This window comes from Vipera ursinii, assembly GCF_947247035.1.
Source record: "Vipera ursinii genome assembly, chromosome: 1".
Taxonomy (NCBI): Eukaryota; Metazoa; Chordata; class Lepidosauria; order Squamata; family Viperidae; genus Vipera; species Vipera ursinii.
The window spans coordinates 179,138,930-179,151,208 of NC_139512.1; the positions used below are offsets into that span (position 1 = coordinate 179,138,930).

General features: G+C 36.8%; 1 protein-coding gene across 2 annotated transcripts in view; it reads right to left on the reverse strand.

The window, feature by feature from the left end:
- Window positions 1-12,279, reverse strand: part of PLEKHM3 (pleckstrin homology domain containing M3) — a 76,621-nt gene that overhangs the window by 31,141 nt on the left and 33,201 nt on the right. For both annotated transcript variants that reach the window (XM_083354562.1, XM_083354563.1), the window contains 2 exons: window positions 10,157-10,302; window positions 7,415-7,608 (listed from right to left, as the gene is read on the reverse strand). In XM_083354562.1, the coding sequence (XP_083210688.1) occupies window positions 7,415-7,608; window positions 10,157-10,302 (340 nt within the window). The remainder of the gene's footprint in view (window positions 1-7,414; window positions 7,609-10,156; window positions 10,303-12,279) is intronic.

The window sequence follows — 12,279 nt, forward strand, 5'->3', positions numbered from 1 at the left end:
CCTGATTTAATTAAAAATTATTTTTAATTCTCTGATTTCTTCTAGTAAAAACACTTTGCCCCGTCAGCTACCCAATAAACAAATTTGGCTACAAATTCTATCATGCTAGGGAGGATTGATGGTATTGTATTTCACACACCAGGAGATTGCCAGTTTGGGGTAGATTGTGTTAAAAATTAAGATGGCTATATCAATACAGCAACACTGTACCAAACCAACAAGTGGCTTGGTGGTTTGGACAATTTGTAAATTCCACTCTTTCAGTTTATATGATGGGAATTATAGCTTAATATTTCTGTCAGCTCACCACTAAAGGTTATTCTATAAGCTATGATTAAAATAAGGGACGCGGTGGCTCAGTGGGTTAGGACGCTGAGCTTGTCGATCAGATGGTCAGCAGTTTGGCGGGTCAAATCCCAAGTGCCACGTAACAGAGTGAGCACCTGTTACTCGTCCCAGCTTCTGCCAACCTAGCAGTTCGAAAGCACGTAAAAAAATAGGGACCACTATGGTGGGAAGGTAACAGCGTTCCGTGTGCCTTTGGCGTCTAGTCATGCCGGCCACATGACCACGCAGACATCCTCGGACAAGTGCTGGCTCTTCAGCTTTGAAACGGAGATGAGCACCAGGCCCTAGAGTCGGAAACGACTAGCACGCATGTGCGGGGGAACCTTTACCTTTACCTATGATTAAAATAAAACATGTTTTCGGTGATGGTGAGCTTGATTTGATTTCATTTGTTATAGAAGTATTCCTGCAAAAAAAATTCTAACAAGGGTTTTAAAATTATCTGAATATTCCATATTCTTTAATACTTTAAATCAGAATGTACTTAATTAGAAACATTTATTAATTATCTTGCTTTGTTTATACCTGAAAATGATATTTTACAGAAAAGTTTGTAAAGCCGCCCTGAGTCTTCGGAGAAGGGCGGGATATAAATGGAATTAAAATAAAATAAATAAAATGTAAAAAATGTAAAAAATTTCTAAGCTTTATAGGAAGCTGGTTACTGTTTTTTGCAGGTGGCAGTTTTATAATTAGAATAGATTAGAGTGATTTAACACATGTTGACTATGAATAGAAGCAATTTTTCAAGCAATTTTTTCTAAACATGAAAACAAATGTGAAATTCAGTACAACTTTTAAACGCAATAAATAGAAAAATGAAATGTTTTATTTATTTTAATAACAATAATTTTCATGTCCCATGTATTTAAATAGCTTTTCCAAAATTGCTACTAGAAAGTTAAACAGCAGTTTAAGAAGGTTTCTTAAGAACATTTTAAATAGTCCCTGCTTAATGACTACTTATTCTTTGAAGTTATGATGGCATTGAAAATGTGGGACCTGGGATTAACCCTTCTAGTTGCAGCCATTGCAGTATCCTTGTGGACATGTGATCGCGATCTGGGCACTTGTCATCTAAGTTGCAATTAGTATGGTTGCAATGTTTTGAAGCTTTTCTACATTTGTGACTTTCTCTGTTGTCTTCCCACAAAAAAAATATCAATGGGAACGCTGGCAGTCAGTTGCAAGTCACGGTCATGTGGCGCCTTAAGAACCATGTAAGATTCGTATAATGACCATAATTGGAACTTATCAGAACTGTCATCATAAGTCATCACAGTTGCATGATTTTCTATTTTGCAGCAGTTTCTGGTCTCAATTATTGTCATTAACTGACAACTACTTGTAGGCCTATTTGCTACCATTATTTATTAGTATCTCTAGAGATTCTCAGTCATCCAGGTCATAGTTATCTCAAAGATACTTTTTCAAAAGGCAACTGGACTGTTTTTTTGGGGGGTTTTTTTTGAGGAAGAAGTTTCACTTCTCATCCAAGTGAAACATCTTCTTCTTCCTAAAGGACAAACAAACAACAAAAAACACCCGTCCAGTTGCCTTTTCAAAAAGTACATTTGAGACATTATTTATTAGCTGACCGTTTTTTTCTTTCCATTAGTGACTGGAAATGAAGTTGCAACTATTTTAAAGCAAAGGTTTTAGGCTGTAATAAAAATGATCAGTAAAGCTGAGGTGCTTTCCAAAAACACTTTTAAGTGTTTTAAAAGCATTTAACAGTTTCAAGCTTTTCTTCCTTCCTGTTATGATAGCTAGAAAAAATCTTTTCAAACACAGAAGGTTTTCAGTTCAGTTGTTAAATGAATTGCTAGACACTGCTGCAATTGTGACCTTCTATTATAACGACAAACCTCAGGTTTGGAGAAGGTAATTTATTTTGGTTTATGTTAAAAATAACTACCGTCTCATTTTGTATGAAATACTGTATTATTTCTCAATAACCTTTGATAAAGCAAAAGGAACTTTCTGCATTCTACTGAGATCCAGTGAACTCAGACATTCCAAGCTTATAAATTACTCCTCCTCCCCAGGAAAATAGTCTATAAAAATGCTGTATTTGATTAAATATCCTCTAATATATTGAGATTGCAACAATTATCCTATGAATGAATTCCACTGTCATATAAAAACTTACCCACATAGTGAGATGGGAAACATCTACAGCTCTGAACACGGCAGCCAGAGCTGCAGGACTGATAAAACCTACGCAAGATGTGTTCCTGTGGGTTTCTATGCCATTCGTGTCCCGGAATTTCAACACTGCTAGGTAACAAGGCCAAAGAAGCAGACCTCCAGCTCAATGTTCAATACTCTTTTGTGCAAGTAACAAGTGATAGGAGCAATCTATCCAGTTACCCCACTGTTTGTACTCTCATAACATTACAAATATTACTTGAGATACAACTGTAAAGGAGTTTGCCCACTGTGATAGTATGTCACGACAGTCACAAAATGACTTTATGACCTTTTTTGCAGCAATTGCTAACACCGTGTTTGTTAAACAAACCAATAATTTGCTATGGGCACAGTTTTGCTGAAAAACAGAAGTGCCAGGTTTTGGCAAAACTGTGGTTAAACATGATGATGTGACTGGGATATTGCAAATAGCTGTAAATATGGCCATGTTGCTGAGTCGTCAAAGTTTGACCACAGAACCGTGAAGGGGGCCCAACAGTTGAAATTTCAAGTCCAGGTCACAGGTCCCTTTTTTTGGATTGATCATAACCATTTGTAAGTTGAGGACTATCTTCAGCTAATCCTTCTAGCATTTAAATTACTGGGAAAAGGTTTGTTTATTAAAAAGTCATCTACAGGATGCTTTAGCAACTTGCAGGATGATTTGAAGGATTTAAAAGCATGAATGTAAATAACATTTCTAAGCCCTGGAGCACAAATCTGCCCGTAGCCCTGGATAATATAACTTTGTTTGATTAAAATTATTTCTGTGTTGAATCTGTTTTTCTTGAGGAAACAGTGACAGAACAAACTTACTCTATGTTCATTTGTACCACTATTGGCCATATGACCCCAGAGATCCCAGTAAAGCTCCGAGGAAGAGAAAGGTGTATACATCAGGATCTACAGATTGGCTTCTACAGGGTACAAAATAACTATTAACTAATGATGCAAATGGGAGTTTTATCAGGACTCTTAAGCTGAATCTAGACTTTCAGTGATAGAAATCGATTCCATTAGACTTCAGGTTCTGGGTCAGCCCAAAACTATCTAAACCTTTACCTTTATTTTTGATTCTCAATATGCCATCTACATTGTAATTATTTAGTTATTTAATTAGACATCCACTATGATAAGTTAAATAATCATTTTGGTATAGTAGTTAAAGGCAAGAAGGTAAGAAACTGGGAGAGGCTGAAGTTGCTCTTTTTTAGTAATAAGAAGTCAATGAAAAGTCACTTCTGAAAAATGCTGCAAGAATATTGCATCGACTTGTCCAGGCAACCACCAGGAATCTGCTACAAAAGAAAGTAACAAATGAGCATCTGGAGTTTGAGAAAAATCTTTTTGTCAAAGGTGCATTTTTGTTCTAAGAGATATACCCTCAGATATGTTTACACCTTCAGCCTATATGTTAGGTGACAGAAATATGTCCTGGCATATGAATGTGTAATTTATTATATTCTACTTTTCCTCAAACCAACAACTTCCATGAGTTTCTCTTGATAGTTTGTGAAGCTTAAAATCAATTTTGTATCAATTAATATTTTGTCCATAGATCTATGTCAGCTATATATTAGCTGATGGAGTTATTTTTTATATACATATATCAATAAAGGAGAATATTTGTAGCTCAGGGTTGAAATGAACATGGTTGTTTTCTTGCAGATGCTTCTTTAACCAAACTGGGTTATATTATCAACAAACAAGCAGAGAGGCCACCAAGGACTCCTCATACATACATAAAAGGTAAAGGTTCCCCCGCATATGCGTGCTACTTCTTTCCAACTCTAGGGGCCGGTGCTCATCTCCGTTTCAAAGCCGAAGAGCCAGGACTTGTCCGAGGACGTCTCCGTGGTCATGTGGCCGGCATGACTAGACGCCAAAGGCGCATGGAACGCTGTTACCTTCCCACCGTAGTGGTCCCTATTTTTCTACTTGCATTTTTACATGCTTTCGAACTGCTAGGTTGGCAGAAGCTGGGACGAGTAAAAGGCGCTCACTCTGTTACGCGTCACTCGGGATTCGACCCGCCAAACTGCCGGCTATCTGATCGACAAGCTCAGCGTCCTAACCCACTGAGCCACCGTGTCCCTCATACATACATATGCACATACAAATAAAATTCCAAAAACCAGGAATTTTAGTATACAGCAGGGAACCCGTTTTGCCATGCTTTTGAAATATCTTGCATATTTTAAAATAGTAGCATGGATGAAAAGCAACAGCTAATTCTTTACTATAGTTGACTTCCTTTAAGATTAATCACCCTATGTTCAGTCCTCCTTGCAGTGCATTGTTCATAGTTTGCTACATTTTGCTTTATGAAAGTCGAACAGAATGACAACGTTTTCAGAATAACTGGAAATTCACACATCTAACTAAGAACAAACAGCAAAAAGTAAAGAATTTTAAGGAAATTCAGCTTAATTTTTCAATAAATAGTAAATAAGTTTCACTCTGAAAACTATGAAATATGATCAATAATTGCTAGGTGTTCTTTTTTTGCAAAACAAAAACTAGAGTGGTGCAAAAAACTCTAGGACGGACAGACAGAAAGACAAGCAGACACCTGCCATCAGGAAGGAGGGAGAAAGGAAACTGATTATCATTTGTCTGGAGACTACAGTGTGAAAGAAGGAGCAGGAGTTCAGGTGGCACTCATGCTGATAAGTTGTAAGGTTCAAATCAGGTAGTACCGTATACCAACCCAGATGGCTTTTTAAGCCCAAGGTTAGTTACAGTTTATTAAGAGAGAAAATTAAACTTTGTACTGTTGCTCAAACGTAAGTCTTTTATAGATATTATTTAGTCTACAATAAGATTTTTTTTCATCTTCACTGTTACCTCTTCAATTACCTTATGCAGATGTACACACCCATGTTAACACCTTTCCCCCAAATGATAAGCTTAATGTAACTTTTTAGCAAGTTTGATAATAATTCAAACATGTTCGCTTTCTGCATTATTTCCAACCTATGTCCTAACTTTATCCTCTCCATTTTCTACACCATGCCCACTCAACTGCTTTAGTCTCTAATCCCCCTTTGTCTCCGTCTTGGTCACTCGCAATGGTTCCTATTTTCTCAGGTTTGCTTTTGTTCCTGTGCTACCCTGAATGCTTCTTCACAGCTTCCTCTGTACCCTTTTCCATCACCTTTTCCATCAACACTGGCTCTTCATGCCTCTGCTAGTCTCCTCATTCCCCCCCTCCTCCTTTGCCCCATGTCCTTGAGCCCAGTTGCTTTTCACTCTCTGCTTCCTTTGATCTCTTTTTTTCCTGTTCTCTTCGCTGACTTGCCTTGGCCCTCCCTGCCTCTTTATTTTAATCAAACACTCTTTTTTTGCTTTGCTGTTAATCAAAAGGTTGTAATCTCTTTCTCTGATGCTTTTTTCTGAACTGAATCTCCTGTAAAGCATCCAGCCTTCAATCTCATACTAATTGAAGGAGATATTATAGCCAATATTACAAATGAAGGAAGTCTTTAAAAAGTAAGATAGGAAAAAGAAAGGTAATTCTTACATGATATTAAGAAAATATCACTTGTGCCTTCGTCAACTGCAGAGATTTTCAACTTCCTTTTTTTCACAGTCCCAAACAGAGACAATGCAAATGCCTATAATAGGAATGTGGCTACTGAGTTTAGGCACTTCAGTAACATTAATGTTTTTATTGGTTTTTGACATTATTAATCATGACATCAACCAAGGTTATCTTCTAAACAGCCAAGATAATCTCCTTTTGATTATACGGATGAAGATGCCAAAGCAAAAATGCTTGTGCATATGCACACAGACCATTTCCACCAAAGCTCAGAATAATGGGGACGTAGATTACAGCAACAAGAGCACTTAGACTTATATACTGCTCCATAGTGCTTTACAGCCCTCTCTAAGTGTATTGCCCCCCAACAATCTGGGCCCTCATTTTACCGACCTTGGAAGGATGGAAAGCTGAGTTGAACTGCTGGCAGTCGGCAGAGTCAGCCTGCAATACTGCATTCTAACCACTGTGCCACCACGGCTCCTATCACCCACCACAATGATGATGATAGTGAAAGACCAGACTCTCCCTATTTTATCCTGCTCTCATTCCTCCAACAGATCCCAGGCCAGAAAATGGGAAGCATTTGGGGCTCAGTAGTTTCTGTAGTCTCCTGGGGACAGACGAAATCCCATTCGCACTGTCTTGTATTTTCAGGGATTGGAAACCTAGAAGGGAGGCACCTCATCATTTGAAAAGCAGATCCGGCTTCCTTCCTTTAGCTGGAGCTGTTGTTAAAGTGACAGGTGAGAGGGTGACAGAAGAAATGGAGAAGTGTGTTTCCAAGCCCAGAACTTTCATCATATTTGTTTAGGATGCCAAAAACAGCTGATTTTTTCAATTTTGTTTTGTTTCAATGATAATTAAATTTACTGCTGATCTTCCAGCATTAATCACAATCATAGGAATCCTGGACTCTGTATGTAACTTTAATTTGCTTTTATTCAGGGACCTCTATCTACTCTGGCATTTCATTTTCAGTGTAGAGAATTCTCAAGAAGCAGGATCGTGATTCCAGTGCTGAAGATCAGCTTTTCAAGTGCTGCAGTTGTATAATCTACATAGTTGGAATATATCTTTAAATAAATTTATTCCATGACATTTGTTTGCTTAGGCATTCTGTTCCTAATATCCCTAAGTGAAGGACTGATGAATCAGAGATCCAACCATCCAGTTGCACTGAGAGTATCCAGTTATCCTTCGGAGGCAGACACAATGGGCTACCCTTTAATTGCTGGGTCATGGGAACTAAAGAAAGGAAGTGGAAGATGGCCAAGGAAAGGAAGATAGCCCCAAGGAAGTCAGTTCTTAACTGTTCCTCTGTCTTACCTCCTTCGCAGGTCTTCGGCCACTGCTGCTCTGCAGCTGAATAAATAGGCTCGGAGGGATTTCAGTTGCTGTCTCAGACGGGCCACACTTGCCAATGGCTCAACGTGTCTGTACAATATAGGATTTTCTCGCTGAATGTCAATCAGGGGCTCTTCATAAATATATTCCAGGAACTCTTTGGCTTGCTTTGATACCTAAAAGGGGGAAATCCATGAAGCTCAGCTTCTAATAAATCTTTAACTGCTCGCAGGCAATCAGTACACCTCTCTTTTAGTGACATTATGCTAGTGTTATTTGTGTTATGATAAGACATAATGTAACATTTATTAAAAAAACACCCAGAAGATGCTATAATGAAACTAAATATAGTCTTAAATATAGATATAAACTAAATATAGATATAAACTAAATTCTGGTGTTAAACATTTCAAAGAAGCAAACTTCAGTTAATGAATGTTCCAGAAGTTATACTACATAGGTATTAAATTAATCTACACTTCCCAGGCTCTGTGGAACTTAATATAAACTCACTGGTAAAGATTAGATATAGCATGTAAGGAGCAAAAAGCTGCTGCCATATACAGTATTTTCTCTTGCTAGGTTACATCTTGTTTTTACTTAATTAAGCGAAGTTGAAGAATAATACTATGCTCTCTGAATTCCCATTCATTTTCAGAAATAAATTGTGAGGATGGAGGGGATAGTGGGAGAACAGAGAATTCTTCAGCCGTAAAACAGATAATTCTTCAGCCATAAACATATATTTTAAACAACTTCATCTCTGATGAAGGCCATTATTAGATAATATGCAAAAATGAAGAATAAGGAATGACTCCCTGCATTTCCTTACTTTTAAAAATGAGCTAGGGATTTTCAGTGTTATTCTTAGGCTTGCATTTCAATAACATGGGGAAATAGTCTGATACAATAAAACAGATTTTTTTTCTCTTTTAAACCAAAAGCACTACTGTTTTGTTTCATATTTTAACCCACTGCCTACATTTTCATGATTTTTTACTCCTGTAATCCATAATTGAAGTCTACAATATTTTTCACAGCTAGAGGATGGTGAAACTGACCATTCAAACAATAGTTTAGTGAAATACACCATTACAAAACTTGTTATTATTTGCAATAGCAATGAAAGTTTAGTGAAATTTGTTACTTTTGATATTTTTGGTTTAAAAATGCTATAAATATTTAAATAATGTATTTATTCTTCTATGTACTACACTTTTATATCACCATATCTAATTCAAAAAGTCAAAACTATAATATAAGAATAATCATAATCATAATAATAAGAGTTGGAAACGACTAGCACGTATATGTGGGGGAACCTTTACCTTTACCTTAATCATACTAAGCTATATTAGGATAAATGCTTGAAAGTTAAGATGCCAAAATTATGGCTTGAAGCCAGATTCTGAATCGGAGGCAAATTCTGTATTTGTTAGATTTATATTGTGCCTTTCATTCAGGAACTCAAGGCAACACACATAGTTCTCTCTCCTATTTTTTCCCATAAGAACAATCTGTGAAAGTAGGTTGGGCTTAGAGTGTCTGATTGGCTTAAAGAGTAACAACAGTTCTATGAACCAGAACCAGGATCTCCTGGCTCCTAATCCAACACATTGGCTCTCTTACGCAATTGTTAACAGAAAACTTTTTTCTTATACTTTAGTGGATTAGCGAGGGTTCTGCCCAAACCATTTCTGAAAGCTGTGTTGTTGGTTGGCCTGGACTTAAAAAATGTTTCAGCCCCTTTTGTCCAGGTCATAGTTTCTCTGTATCTCTGTCACTCTTGCCTTATTCTCTACAGGTGGATAAGCTAATGAATGGTTTTGGTTCTTCTACTTCACCCACAAACTCAGTGCCCAGATTGGCAAGAGGTGTCCAGTTTCCTGCCAACTGTCCTTTGCACAACTTTTTAGAGCCCTTCTGAGGATGAATAAACAAAGGTTTTGCTGCCACCTTTGGATCTTCTCAGGTTAACAACCAGAACAACCAAAACTATGGCCCAGCTGCATGGATACTACAGTAGTTACGTGGGATGGATGTTGATTGGGATTCTAACATTTGTTGCTGTGGGCAACTGAGGCTTTCTACTGGAGGCTATGAGCCTTGTGTGCTTCGGGGTGTTCACCTATGCAGAATTGTATTAGCCTTTGCATTTTGCTTCCGCTTTCAACTTGGCCAGATCATCATTAGGATAGAAATGGGAGTTACCTTCAGTCTTCATTAGAATTCACTTGGCACTGGTAAGGTATTGGAAATTAGAAAGAACTGTTTTATTTGCTTTACATGAGGGGAAATGAATGAGACAAACTCCTGTTTCTATCATGCAGTTATATTTCCTCCCTCTTGGACCTTGCAATGTGAGCATCAATAGCTCAACAACTCTTCTACCGCCTTGCAGATGTGATTACAACTGTTAGTAGTCAGGATGCTACTTTTGCAATATTAAACTCAAAGAAATGGTTAAGCTCTCAATTTTAATATCGGCTCCATTTTAACCTGACTCCCTGCATGCCTTTTTATTTGTTGGTATTTTTCCCCTCCCTCTTAAACTATTAATTTTCTTTATTTTCATAGTTTTATATAACATAATAACATGTGGTCACAAAATACTGATTGATTGACAGACATAATGTTTTCCTATTGGGCAACTCTATGTGTGATATTCCACACTATAATCAGGGAGCAAGGACTTGTACTACTGCTAGCATGTATTTATTTTACCTTGTATTTTGAAGTGTCCCAGTTATGAACTAGCCGTGCAGGAATTAGAAAGGTATCATCAACGTGACAGAGGTTGCAGTAATACCATCCACTGTAATTGCATACTTTTGCTTTCCCATTGCTTAAGCCAATGCAACGCTGACAACCTTCAAATAGGGGGGAAAAAGATTGGTGTAAAAAGCAGAATTTAGTTACACTGAAAGTAAGTTTCCTTTGCTTTATCATATAATTACAGTATGGAGCTTCAGGTATCATTGGCTTTCACTTATAACCTTCCTGAGTTTTTCCAATTGCTTTTCCCATCTTTTTGCCTTTACACAAACATGCATGGTGAGAATAATTGTGTGTTTTGATTGGCATCCCTAAAACCCGTCCACCTGATATATCTTAATACTTTCCTCTTTAGTTTTGCAGAAGACTTCATGAGAGACAGATGACTCAAGAGATTCCAAAAGGAAGAGCAGGGAGCATTTCTCTCAGAAACTGTTTTCACAACATGTGAAAACTAGAAATTCTGATAACTGAACTGACTTTTAAGAATCAAAGCAATCACAAAAATCCAAGTTCTTTACCAGGTCCAGCAATATTATAAACTGGACTGAATATTTTCCAGGCCCCTGTATCTGTACTGTCAAATGGATCAGGTTTTTAGCATTTTATTATTCATTTTTAAAAACAATTATATTGCCCTGAGATTAATACTATTTATTTTAGTTCCATGTTTTTAACATTTTTTTCTTTTTAAAATTTTATTTAGTACAACAAACTTTAAAGATAGGTGTTTTTCAGCTGTAACCCACAAAATGATTTTTAAGCTATCTATAGATTTAGAATTTCTTACTCTTTTTGGAAAATAGTGCATCTATCCCTTTTACCAAGTAGAATCACAGTGTCTTTATGTGGTATTTTAATTTTATGCAATGAAGTCCTTCCTCCCAACAGATGGAGAGTAAACAGTTCTTCTATATTACTCTTCTTTAATAAACAGTTTCCAAGGAAGAAATGGTTTTATATCCCTTTCTTTCAGAGCATGGATATGTAACTTGTGGCCTTTCAGAAGTTGTTAAGCTGCCTTTCTCAGACTTCTCACTACTGGCTATGCTGGTTAAAGCTGCTGAGAGAAGATGTAGGAAGGTTTTAGGGAGAATTTATAGATCTGTTGAATTTTTGCTTCACCATTTATACAGTAGAAGGCATGTTGGAAAAAAAACTCTCCCTAGCAGAAATGTACCAGGTATAAATTCATCAAGGACTTCTCCATCAAGCAACCAGCAAAGTTAAATATTTATTAGGATGTATACCTGTCCAAGGCTGGTCTGAAGTACTAAGGCAAAGTGTAGGTGCATGAATCTTGATACAAAACTATCACAACAAAACAAAGACTTCATAGCTAATTAATACTCTAAGTAAATAGAGGTTTAAAACATCTTATATTATCTTAAATGTGCTTTTGAAGTAGTGAACATAATCACGAAGAATGCACATTGATCAGATTTCCCTTCCTCAAGAAATCTATATTCTTAATTTTCCAACCTCTCCCAAGGAAGCAATTTTTGCTCAATCTGTTTTCATACAATACTTCTCTATGTTTTTCTCTTGATTTCTACTTCCACTCCATTTCTTTGACAACATATTTTACTTGGGTCATATATCATATCATGCACAAAAGTCTATGTTGCTTAGAGCACTCAAAATGTCAATTTAATAAAAGGAAATGTGTATAAAAAGTTCGTGTTATAAGGCCATTGTAGTGTTTATGTTTTCTTGTGCAACATCCTTTGTACTTTCCTTCAGTTGCGTGGCTGTTGTTTTTTAATAAGGCCTGCTATTTCTACAATCCTTTTACTTCTAGTTATGAATACAGCTGATTCCTTTGATGTTGTGAAGCTCAACCTAATGCATGGTGACAAAATGCATGTCAGTGACAGACAGCAATTAAGTTATTTTCTTCCAATAAGGAAAGAAACATGGAAGCAATGATATAATATAACACTGCATTTTGTTAGACAGGCTGTCTGGGCTTCAGGACTTATAAATGGTGTCCAATTGTTAGGGTTTTTTTCAAACAAACATTTCATTATATTGAAAGAAATATTCTATATTACATCTTCCTCTTCTTGCAT